At 47.4% G+C, this 18,219-nt stretch overlaps 3 protein-coding genes and 1 pseudogene across 8 annotated transcripts; 1 reads left to right on the forward strand and 3 right to left on the reverse strand.

Moving 5' to 3' along the window:
- Nucleotides 1–4,388: 4,388 nt before the first annotated feature.
- LOC103795690 (large ribosomal subunit protein uL18 pseudogene) lies at nucleotides 4,389–5,379 on the reverse strand (annotated as a pseudogene). The gene has a single exon (XR_013521117.1). The product of XR_013521117.1 is annotated as a large ribosomal subunit protein uL18 pseudogene (transcript).
- A 1,883-nt stretch (nucleotides 5,380–7,262) lies between these two features.
- Nucleotides 7,263–10,891, forward strand: TSSK4 (testis specific serine kinase 4). 4 transcript variants are annotated; one of them, XM_035260214.3, is made up of 4 exons: nucleotides 7,263–7,718; nucleotides 8,079–8,293; nucleotides 8,898–9,291; nucleotides 9,981–10,891. In XM_035260214.3, the coding sequence occupies exons 1-4, from the start codon at nucleotides 7,488–7,490 to the stop codon at nucleotides 10,053–10,055; spliced, it is 915 nt and encodes a 304-aa protein (XP_035116105.1). In that variant the 5' UTR covers nucleotides 7,263–7,487; the 3' UTR covers nucleotides 10,056–10,891. The 4 variants fall into 4 exon arrangements, with proteins under 4 accessions (XP_035116105.1, XP_035116106.1, XP_009004063.1 ...); XM_035260215.3 differs by having other exon boundaries at nucleotides 8,928–9,291; XM_009005815.6 differs by having other exon boundaries at nucleotides 10,056–10,363.
- A 658-nt stretch (nucleotides 10,892–11,549) lies between these two features.
- Nucleotides 11,550–15,283, reverse strand: CHMP4A (charged multivesicular body protein 4A). The gene is made up of 6 exons (XM_009005817.4): nucleotides 15,212–15,283; nucleotides 14,093–14,242; nucleotides 13,828–14,005; nucleotides 12,356–12,470; nucleotides 12,050–12,185; nucleotides 11,550–11,869 (listed from the first exon to the last, which is right to left on the reverse strand). Exons 1-6 carry the CDS (start codon nucleotides 15,240–15,242, stop codon nucleotides 11,811–11,813), a joined length of 669 nt encoding a protein of 222 aa, XP_009004065.3. The 5' UTR covers nucleotides 15,243–15,283; the 3' UTR covers nucleotides 11,550–11,810.
- Nucleotides 14,108–17,531, reverse strand: MDP1 (magnesium dependent phosphatase 1). Of its 2 annotated transcripts, XM_078334626.1 has the most exons (7): nucleotides 17,395–17,531; nucleotides 17,213–17,273; nucleotides 17,029–17,139; nucleotides 16,280–16,387; nucleotides 16,099–16,184; nucleotides 15,800–15,945; nucleotides 14,108–14,242 (listed from the first exon to the last, which is right to left on the reverse strand). In XM_078334626.1, exons 1-6 carry the CDS (start codon nucleotides 17,429–17,431, stop codon nucleotides 15,854–15,856), a joined length of 495 nt encoding a protein of 164 aa, XP_078190752.1. In that variant the 5' UTR covers nucleotides 17,432–17,531; the 3' UTR covers nucleotides 14,108–14,242; nucleotides 15,800–15,853. The 2 variants fall into 2 exon arrangements, with proteins under 2 accessions (XP_078190752.1, XP_054095794.1); XM_054239819.2 differs by lacking the exons at nucleotides 14,108–14,242; nucleotides 16,099–16,184 and having other exon boundaries at nucleotides 16,334–16,387.
- Between the last annotated feature and the right edge of the window lie 688 nt (nucleotides 17,532–18,219).

The following is an 18,219-nucleotide window of genomic DNA, read 5'->3' on the forward strand; positions in this document are numbered from 1 at the left end:
CCACCCTCCCCAAAAAAAAAAATAAAAGAAAAAGAACTTGGGAGTGGTTTAGAAATCATCTTTAACTATTAGCCGGACGTGGTGGTGCACACCTGTAATCCCAGCTACTCAGGAGTCTGAGGCAGGAGAATTGCTTGAACCCAGGAGGTGGAGGTTGCAGTCAGCTGAGTTCCTGCTCTTGCACTCCAGCCTGGGCGACAGAGAGCGAGACTCCATCTCAAAATAAAATAAAATAATAAAGAAATAATCTTTAATTGACAACCGCCTGGTCTCTAAAGCCAGAAACTTGGGCCTCTTTCTCAGTATCTTCCCCCTCAGATATCAGTGTCTCCATGCCCTCTCCACTTACTTCCTGAATATCTTACTGATGCTTGCCTCCATTTCTTTGGTTCAGGCTCCATCTTCTCTCACCTAAGTTACCATGACAGCCATCTTACTAGTCTCTTAATCACTTTCCCCCTGGGTCATTTTTCACACTGCTACTGGAAAGATTTTCTTTTTTTTTTAAATCAGGATTTTCAGGGGGAAGGGGTACCTGGCCATCAGTATTTTTTTTTTTTTAAGGCAAGCACTGAGGCCAGGCATGGTGGCTCACACCTATAGTCCCAGCACTTTGGGAGGCCGAGGCAGGTGGATCACCTGAGGTCAGGAGTTCAAGACCAGCTTGACCAACATGGTGAAACCCCAATTCTACTAAAAATACAAAAAAAAATGGCCAAGCACGGTGGCTCATGCCTATAATCCCAGCACTTTGGGAGGCTGAGGCAGGTGGATCACGAGGTCAAGAGATCGAGACCATCCTGGTCAACATGGTGAAACCCCGTCTCTACTAAAAATACAAAAATTAGCTGGGCATGGTGGTACACGCCTGTAGTCCCAGCTACTCGGGAGGCTGAGGTGGGAGAATTGCTTGAACCCAGGAGGCGGAGGTCATGGTGAGCCGAGATTATGCCATTGCACTCCAGCCTGGGTAACAATAGTGAAACTCCTTCTCAAAAAAAAAAAAGAGCCAAGTATGGTGGCTCATGTCTGTAATCTCAGCTACTTGGGAGGCTGAAGCAGGAGAATTGCTTGAACCTGGGAGGCAGAGCTTGCAGTGAGCCAAGACTGCACCATTGCACTCCAGCCCAGGAAAGAAGAACTAAACTCTATCTCAAAAAAAGTTAAAGCAAGCACCTCAATTTTAGGTATACCCAAATTATATGAATATACAGGGTAGAGTCAAAATAGCCTGGCATATGAGACCTCTCAGACCTGGATCCTAATCGCTTCTCCAGGGGCATTCCCTTTCTGGAACCCTATCCTCTTTTCAAATAGAAATACTGAATATCATGTTCTCTCAAGCCTGTAAGCCTCATATTGTTCCTTTTGCCTCACCCACCCAATTTTCTATTTCCTATTTATCCTTTTTTTTTTTTTTGAACATTTCAAATGTTACCTTCTCTGTAAAGCCTTCTCTTATTTCTCCTTCCAGGTTTGTTTATAGTATATCTCACTGTACTGTTATTTTGCTTATGTGTCTGTCTCCCTTGCTAATTTCAGACTCCTCACAGGAAGACTGTAATTTATTCAACTCTGTTTCCTCAGCACTTAGCAGTCTTTTTGTTTATATCAGGCAGCTTAATATATGATCATTGCATGAACTGGTTTACCCCCTGTACATGATGAGAGACTAGAATTGCCATCAAGTTACCTATCCGGGGGCTAGCCTGTGGGATCAGATGGACAGGAGTGGGTGGGCCCCCCTTACCATGATGTGCCCTGGAAAACTGCTCATCTTGCTAGATTGAGGATGTAGAGCTGGCTTCCAACAGAACTTTGGAAGCATCCTGCCAGTAAGGTCAGACTGTCAATAAATGGGAATTTACTGCTAGCCTATGGCATATTCTATTCTTAGAGTATTTGTTCTGTTTTGGAGGATGGAAGATATAAGAATTTGGATTCTTCCTATGTTCTCTCCTCTGCCCCTCTGTCCCCCACTGATAGTTTAGATATTTATCCCTGGCTGGATTTCATTTCATGTTGAAATGTAATCCCCAATGCTGGAGGTGGGTCCTGGTGGGAGGTGTTTGGATCATGGGCGCAGAACCCTCATGGTTTGGTGTAGTCTTCACCATATGAGTTCTCACAAGACCTGGTTGTTTAAAAGTGTGCGCCACCTCCCCTACAACTCTCTTACTCTCGTTCTCACCATGTGATGTCCCTGCTTCCCCTTCACTTTCCGTTATGATTGTAGGTTTCCTGAGGCCTCCCCAGAAGCTGAGCACCACCATGCTTCCTATACAGCCTGCAGAACGGTGAGTTGTAAGCCAATGAAACCTCTTTTTTGTGTGTGTGAGACGGAGTCTTGCTCTGTCACCAGGCTGGAGTGCAGTATATTTTGGCTCACTGCAACCACCACCCGCTGGGTTCAAGCGATTCTTCTGCCTCAACCTCCCGAGTAGCTGGGACTACAGGTACCTACCACCATGCCCAGATAATTTTTGTATTATTAGTAGAGAGGGGTTTTCACCATGTTGGTCAGGATTATCTCAATCTCTTGACCTCTTGATCGGCCCACCTCAGCCTCCCAAAGTGCTGGGATTACAGGTGTGAGCCGCCATGCCTGGCCTAAACCTCTTTTCTTTACAAGCTACCCAGTCTCAAGTTTTTGTTTGTTTTTGATACGATTCTCACTTTGTCACCCACACTGGAGTGCAGTGATGCTATCTTGGTTCACTGCAATCTTCCCCTCCCAGGCTCAAGTGATCCTCCTGAGTAGCTGAGACTATAGGTACACACTACCACACCTGGCTAATATTTGTATTTTTAATAGAAATGGGTTTTTGATATGTTGCCTAGGCTGGTCTTGAACTCCTGGACTCAGGTAATCCACCTGTTTTGGCTTTCCAAAGTGTTGGGATTACAGGCATGAGCAAGAGTACCCAGCCTCAGGTATTTCTTTATTGCAATGCAAGAATGGCCTAATACACCCAGCACACAAAATCTTTTTATTTTTTTTGAGACAGAGTCTCACTCTGTTGCCCAGGCTGGAGTGCAGTGGTGTGATCTTGGCTCACTGCAGCCTCCATCTTCTTGCTTCAAGCAATTCTCCTGCTTCAGCCTCCCAGGTAGCTGGGATTACAGGCACCTGTCACCGTACTCAGCTAATATTTGTATTTTTAGTAGAGATGGGGTTTCACCATGTTGGTCAGGCTGGTCTTGAATTCCTAACCTTAAGCAATCCACCCCCCTTGGCCTCCCAAAGTGCTGGGATCACCACAGGCATAAGGCTCTGCACCTGGCTACAGAATCTTAAATCTAAATAACTCCTCTGTGACCAAACTTGTTTTCCCATTCCACAGAGACCTGCAATTTCCACCCACCACCCACCTGTTTGGCCAGTTTCTAGCTTGTCTTCTGTGTCAGTTGCACAGCTATAAATAAATACCTGAGACTAAGTAATTTATAAGACCTTTTTTTTTTTTTTTTTTTTTTGAGACGGAGTTTCCCTCTTGTTACCCAGGCTGGAGTGCAATGGCACGATCTTAGCTCACCGCAACCTCCGCCTCCTGAGTTCAAGCAATTCTCCTGCCTCAGCCTCCCGAGTAGCTGGGACTACAGGCGCGTACCACCATGCCCAGCTAATTTTTGTATTTTTTAGTAGAGACAGGGTCTCACCTTGTTGACCAGGATAGTCTCTATCTCTTGACCTCATGATCCACCCACCTTGGCCTCCCAAAGTGCTGGGATTATAGGCGTGAGCCACCGTGCTCTGCCGAAAAGAGCTTTAATTGGTTTCTGGTTCTGCAGGTTGTACAGGAAGCATAATGCTGGCATCTGCTTCTGGGGAGGCCTCAGGAAGCTTACAATCATGACAGAAGGCGAAGGGGGAGCAGGCATCTCACATGGTAGGAGTAGGAACAAGAGGCCAAAGAGGAAGGTGCTATCCATTTTTTTTAAATGACCACATCTCATGAGAACTCACTATTCTGAGGACAGTACCAAGAGGGACAGTGCTAAACCATTCATGAGAAATCCACCTCCATGATCCATATAATCTTTTTTTTTTTTTGAGACAGAGTTTCGCTCTTGTTAGCCAGGCTGGAGTGCAATGGCGCGATCTCGGCTCACCGCAACCTCCGCCTCCTGGGTTCAGGCAATTCTCCTGCCTCAGCCTCCTGAGTAGCTGGGATTACAGGCACACGCCACCATGCCCAGCTAATTTTTTGTATTTTTAGTAGAGACGGGGTTTCACCATGTTGACCAGGATGGTCTCATCTCTTGACCTCGTGATCCACCCACCTTGGCCTCCCAAAGTGCTGGGATTACAGGCTTGAGCCACTGTGCCCAGCCTCATATAATCTTCTTCACCCATGCAGCTTAGAGTCTGCATTCCATCATTTCAGCCACATTCTTTTTTTTTTTTTTTAATTGCTGTCCATAAGTTTATTGTCTTTATCTGAAAAATCCTTATAGAAAACTGGTTTAGCTCTCAGCAGCCCGCTCCTGAGCTCTGAGGAAGCTTGCCTTCTTTTGAGCTACCCGATCTTTCTTCTGAGCAAGGGACATTTTGGGGCGGTTCCACCTCTTCTTCTTAACTTCTTTCTTGGGCTTCTTTTCATAGACTGGATTCTCTCGTATAGCAGCATGAACTTTCTTATACATCTCCTCCATCATGTCTGGAGTTACGCTGTTCTTTATGTATTGAGAGAACTGTTTCTTGTAAGCATCTTCATCTTCTTCCATTAAGTAGCGCATGTAATCTGCAACATTCTGGCCCATGATGTGCTTCCGGTGTACTTCTGCATTAAATTCCTTGCTTTCAGAATCATAACCAGGGAATCGCTTGGTACTATGAGGGATAGACAAGCCTCCATCCACAGCTCCCTTCAGGGCACCAAAAACTTTATTGCCAGTGGTAGTTCTGGCAAGGCCTGCATCCAAATAGCAGGTAAAGGCACCTGGCTGATCATCAATGCTTTCCACATTGTATTCATCACCAGTCACCTCCACTTGGCCTTCATAGATCTTGTCCATGCCAAACCTATTGAGAAGCCTGCGGGCCAGCAGCAGGCCAGTACAATACGCTGCAGCGTAATTTGTCAGGCCAACCTTCACACCATATTTTGGCAGTTCGTGTGCATATGCTGCGCAGACTATCATATCCCCCTCTATGCGGGCATAAGCAATCTGACAAATGATATCTCAGTTTGTTACACGAACTATCATCCGGTATTTGGGTGTGTTGTATTTATTTTTATCCTGTATCACCAAGCGTTTCCGAGCATAGTAATCAGTTTTACCCTCTCGTCGTCTTCTAAATTTCACTTGGTATCTCTTGAAGTAGGCCTTATTCTTAACAACTTTAACAAACCCCATCCTGCGGAATAGAGACCCGCATCCGTGGCTCGACAGAGACCTGCAGGCCCAGCAGCGCTAGGTGGGCGGGGGAAGGCTTCAGCCACATTCTTGCATATGTTCTTGATGCCCATCTCCCGTTGTTTCATTGCAGCTGCCAAGCAAAACCCTAAATCATCCATCAGCATTCAAGTACCTATAACCAAGATGCTAAAAAGAATCACAACACTATAATATGTGTCTTTGGACAAGCTGTGTTCTCCAACCTCAGTTGGGCCCTCAATGCTGCTTATTTTCCAAACCAGCTCTTTTCTGTTCTCCATAATTCATCTGTCTCTTCTGATCAGTTGACCTCCCTATATAGGTTAGTGGGAGATGCAAGCAAGAGAAGCAATTGCAGACACTGTGTTAGGTGCTGTGACAAAGTATTGGAGCACCCAGGAAGAAGGAATATCTAAATGAAGTTTGAGCAGTCAGTAAAGTCTTCTTTAAAACAGCTCCTATGCCAAGTTCTCAAGAAGAGTACAAGTTTGCCACAAATACAGAAAAGCAGTTATTTGGATGAAGCAAACCAAACAACTCCTTTTCTGTATGTGTGGCAAACAAATATTGTTCTGTATTGGTGGCAAACAAATACAGAAAAAAAATTTTTTTCTGTATTTGTGTGTTAAAAAAAAATTTTTTTTCTATATTTGTGTGTTAAAAAATAAAATTGGGGAGGCAAGCAGGATCAGACTTAAAGCTGCATGAAACAATTTGGATGGACTTGATCCAGAGGAGAATGAGGAGGTATTTAATTGTTTCAAATGGAAATAAAATCAGATTTATGCTTTAGTCTTAAGGATGGACAGACTGGAGGGGAGCAGAAGGCTGGCTGGGGCAATCTGTTCACTGATAGAGGTGTAAACTAAGGAAGTGGCAGTGGGCTCAGAAAGCCATACGAGTATTATTAAACAGATAATCAAGAGGTAGAAGAGATAGGATTTGGTGATAGATTGTATGTAGGGGCTGAGGCAGGAGGGTTTGGGATGACATTTGAGTGTCTAAATTAAGGGTGATTAATGTACAACTTACAGAAAGGTCTGTAAGAAGAAAATAAGTTCAATTTTTGATATGGCTAAGTTCGAGGCAGATAATGGTAAGTTCCATGCCTGGGACGGACATGGCCATATAATATTGGCTGCTCTATCTAAACTCCAGAGACACATGGGATGGAGATGAAATTAGGAGCAGTCAGCATAAATGTAGTATTGACTTCATGGGTATGGACAAGATCATTAAGGGAGGATGTGAAGGTTTGAGAAAATAAAACTTATGATAGAACACTTGGGATATGATTCAGGATTGAATGGAGAAAGATTTAGCTTTAGTGAAGGCTGAGGAATGACCAGAAGGATGTGGAGGAAAACTAGAGAGTTCTGGGTCATGATAAGCATGCATTTCAAGGTTAGATTTTCCTAGAACATGTTCAACACCTTACAATTATAATACTTTCACACTCATATTTCTCATGCTGCATTATAAATTCTAGGATTATTGTGTCTCTATTGGCCTTATTGAACTAAGGGGCTGCAGTAGGCTCAGAAAGTCTTGAGTGTATCATTAAAGAGATAAGTAGGAGGTAGCAGAGACAGGATTTGATGATAGATTGTATGTAGGGATTGAGGAAGAAGGAAGGGTCTGGCATGACATTTGGGTGACATTTTATCCAAGTACTCAGCACACTGTTACTTAGTCGGTTCTCATATATTAATGATGGGGCTGATCTTTAGGAGGAGTGTCACCAGACTGGAAGATACCTCTGGGAATGAGTATGTTTCACACTGTAGTTCATTCTTAAGTTTTGTGGCCAAAAACGGATAGGAGGTGGATTGTGATGTATTTGGAACATGGGACCTTGAGGAGTTCCGTAACCAAAAGGAGGAAGTAACAACAGCCAGTAGAGACAAAAACTGCTTCTCTTTCTTTCCCCCTCCAAGTTCCTAGTGGAGGGCTGAGCCAAGCATCCCAGACTCGTGTGACTATATAGGCAAGCATTTGGAGACCTATTTCACTTTGATACCCTAGCCTTCAGCGGCTCAAGGTGTTGGCTTTGAATAGGAGGCTTCCAAGTAGTAAAGCTCCCTGCTCTTAGCAAACCCAACACCATGGGGAAGGGAGATGTCTCAGAGGCAGCACCAACCACCACAGCCACAGCCTACCACTCCATCATGGATGAATATGGTTATGAGCTGGGCAAGGTCATTGGCAATGGCTCCTATGGGACAGTATATGAGGCTTTCTACACAAAGCAGAAGATCATGGTGGCAGTCAAGATCATCTCAAAGAAAAAGGCCTCTGATGACTATCTTAACAAGTTCATGACCCGTGAGATACAGGTTAGAAAGGGGGCTGGAAGAGGGAACTGAAGCTTGGTACTAAGCTGCTTGAGGTTTCTCAGAAGGGGTATGGCCAGGAGGGGTGGGGCCAGAAACCCCTAAACCAGAACTGAATGTCTCACTAAGCAGCTAGGAAGATTTATGTAAATTAAACCTCTTTCCCATCCACCCACTCACCTCTAGCCCCACAAAAAGTAAAAGTGTAAAACATAGGGTTTGCCCACAGGCCACTAGTTCTCTGGGGTTCAGGGGTTGATCCTTTTGCAAAGTTCTAAGTAAGTAGCTAAGGGTAGGAGATGGCTGGGAATGGAGTCAGGGTTCTCCCTTCCCAGGTTTGATGGGTCTTTATTCTGGGGTCAGGTAATGAAAGTCTTGCGGCACAAGTACCTCATCAACTTCTATCAGGCCATTGAGACCACATCTCGAGTATACATCATTCTGGAGCTGGCTCAGGGTGGTGACGTCCTTGAACGGATCCAGCGCTACGGGGCCTGCTCTGAGCCCCTTGCTGGCAAGTGGTTCTCCCAGCTGACCCTGGGCATTGCCTACCTGCACAGCAAGGGCATCGTGCACCGGTGAGGTCGCTGCCACCCAGACTGGGGCCTTTGCTCTCAAGGGGGTTTTATGCACATCTCTCATTTCCTTCCCTTTTTTCCTCTCTCAAACTCCCTCCTTAATATCTAGGCCTATTCATGCACTCTATTATAATCATGTGGTTAAGGATACTAATAAAGTACTCACTCTATGGAGAGCTTTTGTTTTTTTCGAGATGGAGACTTGCTCTGTCGCCCCCATGCTGGTGTGATCTCAGCTCACCACAACCTCCGCCTCCTGGGTTCAAGCAATTCTCTTGCCTCAGCCTCTTAAGTAGCTGGGGTTACAGCCGCATGCCATCATGCCCAGCTAATGTCTATATTTTTAGTAGAGATGGGGTTTCACCGTGTTGATCAGGCTGGTCTTGAACTCCTGATCTCGTGATCCGCCTGCCTGGGCCTCCCAAAGTGCTGGGATTACAGGCATGAGCCACCACGCCCATCCTGGAGAGCATTTTATGAAATACGATGGTGAGCTCCCAGTGGTCTTCAGATACGATCCTCTCTCTCTCCTCACTTTGGACTCTCCTTACCCTCTGACCCCTGGCCCTTCAGCTCCCAGTCTAAAACTAAGCCCTCTCCCCAGCCTGACGCCCAGCCTTTCTGCTGCTGGTAGGGACTTAAAGTTGGAGAACCTGTTGCTGGACAAGTGGGAGAGTGTGAAGATATCGGACTTTGGCTTTGCCAAGATGGTGCCTTCTAACAACCATGTGGGTCATAGCGCTTCTTACCGCCAAGTGAACTGCTTTTCCCACCTTAGCCAGACTTACTGTGGCAGCTTTGCTTATGCCTGCCCAGAGATCTTACTAGGTTTGCCCTACAACCCTTTCCTGTCTGACACCTGGAGCATGGGCGTCATCCTTTACACTCTAGTGGTTGCTCATCTGCCCTTTGACGACACCAATCTCAAAAAGCTGCTGAGAGAGACTCAGAAGGAGGTCACTTTCCCACCTAACCTCACCGTCTCCCAGGAGTGCAAGGTACTGGCTACTGCAGGAGGGCTGAGGCCTCAGGGATGACCCACAGGGAGGGGTGAATATCCATCCTAGGTCACCCAACCTAGGCCTCCCAACCCTGGGGTAAGGCTCTTCCCACACCAGAGCCATTTCACACACTAGCTCCTGCCCTATAATAGAATGGAGCCAGCAGGTGTGGAGGCTCACGCCTGTAATCCCTAACACTTTGGGAGGCCAAGGTGGGTGGACCACGAGATCAGGAGTTCGAGACCAGCCTGACCAGTATGGTGAAACCCTGTCTCTAATAAAAATACAAAAATTAGCTGGGTGTGGTGGTGGGTGCCTATCTGTAATCCCAGCTACTCAGGAGGCTGAGGCAGAGAATCGCTTGAACCAAGAAGTGGGGGTTGCAGTGAGCTGAGATGGTACCACTGCACTCCAGCCTGGGTGACAGAGTGACTCCATCTCAAAAAAAAAAAAAAAAAAAAAGTATGGAAGGCATAAAGGGCCAACCAGTAGGCTCCAAACCTTGCTTGATATGCAGGTTCCAGCTTCTGCCTCTTTAGGCCAGAAGGGGATTATGGAAAGCATTCCTCCCAAGGAACTTTTCACTCCCCCTCCAGGGAGTTAATTGCCTGGCTCTCCAAGATAAAATCAGAGCCACACCCCGTTTGACAAGAGTGGTATGATAGGCTATCCTGCTTCTTTCTTAGGTCGAGCTGCTCATTGCCTGCGTGGCACAATGGAGAAAAACTCAGGCAAGACCTCCTCTCTCTCCCCTGCTCTAGAACCTGGTCCTTCAGATGCTGTGCCAAGCTGCTAAGCGTGTCACCATTCTGGATATCATTAAGGATCCCTGGGTGCTCAAGTTCCAGCCTGAGCAACCCACCCATGAGATCAGGCTGCTTGAGGCCATGTGCCAGCCCCATGCCACCACTAATCGTCACCAATCCTTAGAATTACGACCTGAAAATGGCTGAAGAAGGGGGCTGAGAGAGGAGCAAAGCAGGAGAGTCTTGGGCTAAAAACCTTTTATACCAAAAATAAATCTAAGTCTGATTTAGTTTCATCAACTAGGATCAAAGACATTCTTTTCTCAAGGGAATCTTATAGCAAGGAACACTGCTGAGATAGGAGAGGGATTTCTGCCCAGAGCCTGTAACCAATAATCTTGACACTGTGTTAAATCAATAGTGTAATTACTGATGTGGCTCAGAGGGGATGGGGTGCTCAGATTAACACTATTTTGGGACGCTTTATTATTCAACTCAGTATATGCTCATTATTTTACGCCTTTGTGCTGTTTAAATGCTTAAGTGGTGGGGCAAAAGCCCTGGTTGCTCCACTTTGATTATGGTTCTGCCTGTCTATAGTCCAAAGTGATGGCACTGTTAGTTCTTTTTGAAATGGATATTCGAGCTGGGTGTGGTGGCCCACACCTCTAATCCCAGCACTTTGGGAGGGCGAGGCGGGCAGATTACTTGAGGTCAAGAGTTGAAGACCAGTCTGTTCAACATGGCTGCACTAAAAATACAAAAACCAGCCGGGCATGGTGGTGCCCAGCTGAGGCACAGGAATCTCTTGAACCTGGGAGGCGGAGGTTGCAGTGAGCCGAGATCGCACCACTGCAGTCCAGCCTAGGTGACAAAATGAACCTCTGTCTCAAAAAATGAAAAAACAGAAAAGAAATGGGCATTCAGGTGTATGAAGTACTTTGGTTCCTTTTCCCTCTTCCAGTGTCACCTTAACCACTACTGAAACAATAGCAGGGAGACAAGGCTCCTCACACTATTGTTCCCAGACTCAATTCAAATGAACCCTTCTAGTAGTGAAAGCTACTAACTATGGACTCTGGATAAAGGAAAGCTACTTGCTCCTTCCATTCCAAGTAGTAAAGCTACTTGCTCCTTCCATGGTATTCTCCCTCCTTTTTCTTGAAAATGGGCTTTGTAAAAGAAATGTGGGACTGTCTTGGCAGAGGCACGACGAGTGGAAAGCAATGAGGAGGGGAGACTCAGAGATGCCTCCACATGGTTCTAAGATAAGTGGTAGACAGGACAGCAGTTTCTTCAATCTCAGCAACTGGGCAACTCTAGGACAAACCAACTTGAAAGACGAAACAGTGCTTGCCTGGGACATAAGTTGAGATATTAGGAATGCCCATTTGTTCTGTTTCAAACCCCTTTCTTTGCTCTAATTATTCACTGCTTGAAATAAGGCTCTTGAGGACAAGGGCCAGGGGGAGAGCTTCAGGGGTAAACAAGGCAGTATAGACACGAAGATTCTGTCTGTCCAATTTTATTGGGAACAAGGACATTATAATTGCTATCAAAAAGGAGGGAGCCCAAGGGCTCCTCCTGGAGCAAGATCCTTCTTCAGATTTGAGCCAGGGCTGGGAGGGCAAGAGACCCTTTTTTCAGGCAGGATCACACTGCCACCCTTAGCAGGACTTCCCCAAAAACTTATCCTCCTTTAGCTCAGTACTTGGCACTTAAGGAAAAAGGACCAACAAAGGTAGCGTTAGGAAGACAAGCCCAGACTTATCAGGATACCCACTCAGCCAACTGCTTTAGTGCTTCTTCATCTTCATCCGCTTTGGGAGCTTTGAGGACAGAGATGCCCAGAGAAAAGAAAGAAGAAGCATTAAGGTCTCAGCAATTCCAACCATCCCCTGCTATGACATTCAGAGTCTGCTGAATTCTCTCTCCCCAGCAAAAACCCTAAAGATGTGGTCACTCTCCCATGCTCTAAGTCCTCAAGACAACAGAACAACCCTGCATACCTGGTCCTGCTGGCAGATGTGTAGAAGGTATACTCGGCAATTTGACTGGGGGTTCTTCCTCCTTGTCGCCCACATTTAGCAACTCCTGAGCCAATTTCTCCTGCTCCAGCTCCTCTAGTTCCTCCAGCAGTTCATCCTGGATGGGGAAAACAAGACCATTCAAGATGAAGAAAAAAACTTCTACCTCTAAAAACATACCACTTTTGAAGTTCTCTCCAAAACTTGCTCCAAGAGCCTCTCTTGGGTGTTCCTTCTGGCCAGTCCCATCCTTACTCCAACATTCCCCTACCCCTCACCCCCAATCACCTCATCCACATCATCTCCAAAGCCCACAGGCTGAGATATGGCATCTGAGATCTGCTGGGCCACCTCCTGTTGTTCTGTGATGTCAGCCATCAGTTCATCTACTTTGTCAATGTCCCTGAGAATGAGATAGACAGCTAAGAAATCAGGAAATGATGCCCCCTTGACTTTTTCATCTCACATGAATGAAACCCCTCCTGCCTTGTAGGGTCACACTGATAAGCCCATAGCTATCAAGTAGAAGAGATCCCTGGAAAATTGCAAAGACACAAATCTGGGCTAAGAAATAGCAAGGAGCCACCCTGGAGAGGACAGGCTGCATTCTCTTTCCTGAAGGATCTTTAAGAATCAGAGAAGGCAGCGGGGCGTGGTGGCTGATACCTGTAATCCCAGCACTCTGGTAGGCCAAGGCAGGCGGATCACCTAAGGTCAGGAGTTCGAGACAAGCCTAGCCAACATGGTGAAACCTACTAAAAATATAAAAATTAGCCAGGAGTGGTTGTGTGCACCTGTAATCCCAGCTACTCGGGAGGCTGAGTCAGGAGAATCACTTGAACCTGGAAGATGGAGGTTGCAGTGAGCTGAGATCAGGCCACTGTACCCCAGCCTGGGCAACAGAGTGAGACTCTGTCTCATTAAAAAAAAAAAAGAAACATGGACTGTGCCACATAGCCAGTGATCCATCCAAAAACAAGGACTGCAGCCTAAATTCCAAATACCAGAGACTGAAATTTTCAGCCTTGCTAAGGGAATGCCTTGATGTTTGAACCTTTGTGTTTTGTACAGGGCATTCTCTGTACTAGTTCGTTGTGGTTATAAAAACAATTAGCAAAATAGCCTATGTTTGCATTTGTTTTCTGTTCCATATTTCTGTGCCACATAGTTTTCTCTCAAAATCCATTCCTTTAAAAAATAAATGTTGCAGATGTGAAAACAAAAGAAAGAAAGAAATAATTAGAGAAAGTGGCTGGGCACGGTGGCTCCTGCTTGTAATTCCAGAATTTTGGAAGCCCCAGGCAGGTGGATCACCTGAGGTCAGGAGTTCAAGACCAGTCTGGCCAAAATAACAAAACCCCATTTCTACTAAAAATATAAAAATGAGCTGGGCATGGTGGCCCCCACATGTAATCCCAGCTACTCAGGAGGGTAAGGCAGGAGAAACACTTGAGCCCCGGAGGTGGAGGTTGCAGTGAGCCAAGATCGTGCCATTGCACTCCAGCCTGGGGCAACAAAGCGAAACTCCCATCTCCAAAAAAAAAAAAAAGAAACGAAACAAAAAAAGAATTAGAGGAGGCATCTTTCCTCCCTAGAATGCCCCAGCCAGTGAAAGAATCTTATAGGAAACAAGGAGGCAGACAGAGGTCTAGCCATCACAAACATCCGTACTGTAAATCCACATTCTGAGAGGCTTTAAAGTGTGGTAGCAAGCCACTCTTCCCAGTGCCTGGGTCCCTCCCCGCCCCCCCCGTACCCACATGTCCTGGTAGGCCTTCTTCATGCCTCGGGCAGCAAGCTCCATGGTACGAAGAACTTCTGCATTGGTGGTGGCATTCTCAATGGCCTCACGCTGAAACTCCAGGGTGGATAACGTCCCATCAGTTTGTGCCAGCTGCTGTTCCAATCTTTTCTTTCTCCGCAAAGCCTGTAGGGCAGCTGACCCAGCCCACACCCTGAACATCAAGAGTCAGAAGCACCTGCTTCCCATCTGTGCCCTCCCCATAGGCTCCTTTCCCTCATTACCTCTCTTATTCTTGGTCCCATACTTCTTGGCTGTTTGTAGCTCCTGCTGAATCTTCTGCTCCAGAAATTCCTGTTTCTTGATCAGTATCTTCTCTGTCTCCTTCAGTTTCTGTATTGCTTCTTCAGGGGTTGGCCCCTTCTCCTTCTTCCCTGAAGAGTCCAATGAAGTAGGCCCAAATTTTGTGAAGGAAAAATATTAGCCACCAAGCATTGAATGCATAGTATGTGCTAGGCACCTGACTGTGTTACTGCTAATCCCCAAATCTCTACAATGAATGTGCCATCTCTTCACTTCCAAATGTGAAAACAACCACAAAGATGTTAAAAATGGCAACTAGTAAGAGATTGTGCAGGAATCAAAATGTGGCAGTAGGAGTTCTAAAACCAATATTCTTTTTGCTATTCCTAGCTGCCTTTTCTTTCTTTCTTTTTTTTTTTTTTTCTGAGATGAAGTCCTGCTCGGTTGCCCAGGCCAGAGTGCAGTGGGGCAATCTCGGCTCACCGAAACCTCTGCCTCCCAGGTTCAAGTGATTCTCCTGCCTCAGCCTCCCGATTAGCTGAGTCTACAGGCACACACCACCATGCCCGGCTAATTTTTGTATTTTTAGTAGAGATGGGGTTTCATCATATTGGCCAGGCTGATCTCGAACTCCTAACCTCATGATCCACCCGCCTCAGCCTCCCAAAGTGCTGGGATTACAAGGAGCTACCACGTCCAAGCAATAAGGCAGTATTTCTTTTTCACCTTAGATCCCTCTTGCCCAGCACAAAGTACTTTAGAACAAGGTTTTGGAGCCGGCTGAAGACAGCAGGAAACTCGTCTTCAAGCCTGAACAGTGGGAGCCAGCACGACTGCCACGCCCTCAAGTCCCCTCCCGGATCTTGAGTTCTCCCCTCTGAGAGCGGGGAAGGATGGCGGATGGGGACAAGGTGCCCTGACAAGGTGTGCCTTCTGCCACCTGTGATGAGCCTTGCTCTGCCATCGGCCGGGGTTTTCCAGCCTGTCTCCCGAGTTTCTAACCCCTGTCCGGTGCAGCAGTCTGGCCGAATTTCGCCGGGGTCTCCTCTTCCCCAGCACCAGCCAGCGCGTCCTGGCTGGCCAGTGCCACCCCGGCTCACCCTTCCCAAAGAGCCTGCCGAGACCACTCATCGCCTCTCCCGCCTTCGCCACTCGGCGTCCTCCAGACTTCTGCCTTGCTCCTGGGAGGGTGATGTTTCATCACACAGGGACCAGCCTTGCCCAATCCCGCCTTAGGGCGCCGCGGCGACATCATCAAGAAGCGCAAACCAGACCACCGCTGTCACGTGACCCAAGCCGCCAGCCCCAGACCTACATGCTCCTCTTAAAGCGGCCGCATCATTTACTATTACATAAAAAGGCAGTCCTGTCTCCACCCCAGAGTATGTGCTTATTCTCCTGAGGGAAATGTACAGTGTGATGGCACCTCAATGTGTGGGGTCAGTGGGAAGACTCTTCATGCTCTTTACAGAGCTCAGGAAAATGGTATGGGATGGGTTCAAGCACTTGGGGTTGCCCTAAGTTTAGATGGCAAACCTGATGCTGTCTAATACCTCACTCACATTCTGGTCTCTGCACCTCAGGACAACCAACCCCAGTTCACAGGCTAGAAAAATAGAAACTACCCACACTGTTGGCAAAATCTCTTCTATCACACACAGATGAACTTTAATAAATTACAAATGCACCTGAAAATGCCTTCTTGATTTCCTTTCAGTTTAGGCCTAAAATGAGGCTCATCCTCAAGGCCCAGTTTGGGCCTTTGCAAATGTCTCTAACCCTTGACTTAGAGTTTGAAGATTCATTCCATTCTGGATGTGAATGCAGGTAACACCTAGAAAGATAAGAAGTCACATTTCATCGGGCTTTCAGGGCTCCCCATTATTACTCTGACCTTTGGGGGTGCCACCTATAGGGCAAACTATCCATCCTGTATGTATCTAATCCCTCCTAGGGACCCCAAATGGCTGTCCTCATGGCTCAGTACCCAGTTTGCTGACGTCTACAATATTCCGCCTCTCATCATCAAAGAAGATCATCTGGGAGAAAGGAATTCCAGTCTTCTGCTGTAACCTGTGCAAGATAGAGCAGGGGTAACCAAGCTAGTATCTTGGTTCCCAAGCCTCTCTGGTACTTTCTCACCCTGTTCCTCCCTTATCTCCACATACCTCTCAAAGTGTGTGACTTTGCTGCCTGGATAGATTTCCCGATGAACAAAGTACCTGATGAGGTCAAAGAGCTCCAGTAGCTGGTTGGCCCCTTCTATCTCACCTGTCCTGCAAAACGGTGTGAAAGATGGGATTAGCAAAGTGAAGGGCCAGGGCTACGTTAACTTGTTAAGCAAAGTTAATAAGTATAAGTGGGGGAAATCAACTTGCTGTTTTTCCAGGATGGACAGGCATCCTCAGCCTCTGTTTAACTCCATTGCCTTCCTGTTTGACACGGCTGGTGCTGGGCCAATGTTTTAGTTTTTGTTTTGAGACAGGGTCTAGCTCTGTCACCCAGACTGGAGTGCAGTGGCCCAATCGTGGCTCACTGCTGTCACAACCTCCTGGGCTCAAGCGAACCTCCCACCTCAGCCTCCCAAGTAGCTGGGACTACAGGTGCATGCCACCACAATTTCGTTTTTAGTAAAGATGGGTCTCCCTCTAATGCCTAGGCTGGTCTCAAATTCCTGGGCTCAAGTGATCCTCCCGCCTAGGCCTCCCAAAGTGCTGAGATTACAGGTGTGAGTCACTGCACCCGGCCCCACTTTTTAATAATTAAAAGGCACAGGAGAGCATACAAAGAGAAAAAATATGCAAATACTTGCAAACTTGCACCGCCCCTATTTTTGTAGCCCAGGGGTTTCACCATAAGTCTCATGCATGCACCCTTCGGCATTAAACTATCAGTTTTTGTCAGTTGCTTTTCTTACCGTGAAGCAGCTGCACTGGGCACCCCAAGGCTCTGCAATCGTTTTAGGACCTCAGGCACTTCTGGGTACAGTCGGACGTCTTGGCCCCGCCTATCTCGTACAGTTCCATTACTGGAGAGGGCAAGAGTGCACTCAGCCCTGGCCAGGCCCCACCTCGCCCCAGTCCTCCACGTCCCTACCTCACCTGCTCTTGTGAAACGGGGGGTCTACGTGCGTGTCGACCCAGAAAGGCCATAGAGTGTAATCTGCGAGAGGACGGAGAGGGAGGTTCAGCCTGGGGGCGGGGGCGCAGGGACTCGAGAGCTGCAGTTAGGGAATGTGGAAAAGGACAGCGCCTTACGAACTTCTCCCCTTCCTGTCCCTCACCCAAATCAAAGACTGCCAGCTTCGGTAGCCGCGCCATGACCCGCACCGCCGGTGCTGTGCAGAGGTGGGGCTTCACCCAGGGCCGTAGAGAGAGCGGCAACTCCAGCAGCTAACACAGCCACTGGCCTGCCATAGACAAATGGCGACTAGAGCGTCGCCACTCAGAGCGTCGTCGGCCTGGAGACAGCGCAAGAGCGCCGTCTGATGCTGGGCGGGGATGAGGATTGCAGTGAGGTACCAACACGACTGTAGCAGTCAAGTCTCTCCAAGGCATTTGGCCACAGGCATCCTCCCTACTTCCCCACTCCATCCAGCCTTGCTGGATTCTATAAAGAAGCCAGGGAAGGCCAGGCGCAGTGGCTCAAGCCTGTGATCCTAGCACTTTGGGAGGCCGAGGCAGGTGGATCACGAGGTCAAGAGATCCAGACCATCCTAGTCAACATGGTGAAACCCCGTCTCTACTAAAAATACAAAAAATTAGCTGGGCATGGTGGCACGTGCCTGTAATCCCAGCTACTCAGGAGGCTGAGGCAGGAGAATTGCCTGAACCCAGGAGGCGGAGGTTGCGGTGAGCCGAGATCGTGCCATTGCACTCCAGCCTGGGTAACAAGAGCGAAACTCCATATCAAAAAAAAAAAAAAAAAAGAAGCCAGGGAAGAAGAGAAGCATTTTCTAGCATCTGCCTCTTCTCGAGACCAAGTGATAAATCACAGCTTGCCACTCAGTCTTTCTCCATTATCAACCTTTCCATAGCGTAGAACCCAAAGCCCTCAGTAATATTCTGTCCAGAGTGTAGTGTCAGCCAAACCCTTGAGGGCTTTCTCC

Source organism: Callithrix jacchus, chromosome 8 (genome assembly GCF_049354715.1).
Source record: "Callithrix jacchus isolate 240 chromosome 8, calJac240_pri, whole genome shotgun sequence".
In the NCBI taxonomy this organism is placed as follows: Eukaryota; Metazoa; Chordata; class Mammalia; order Primates; family Cebidae; genus Callithrix; species Callithrix jacchus.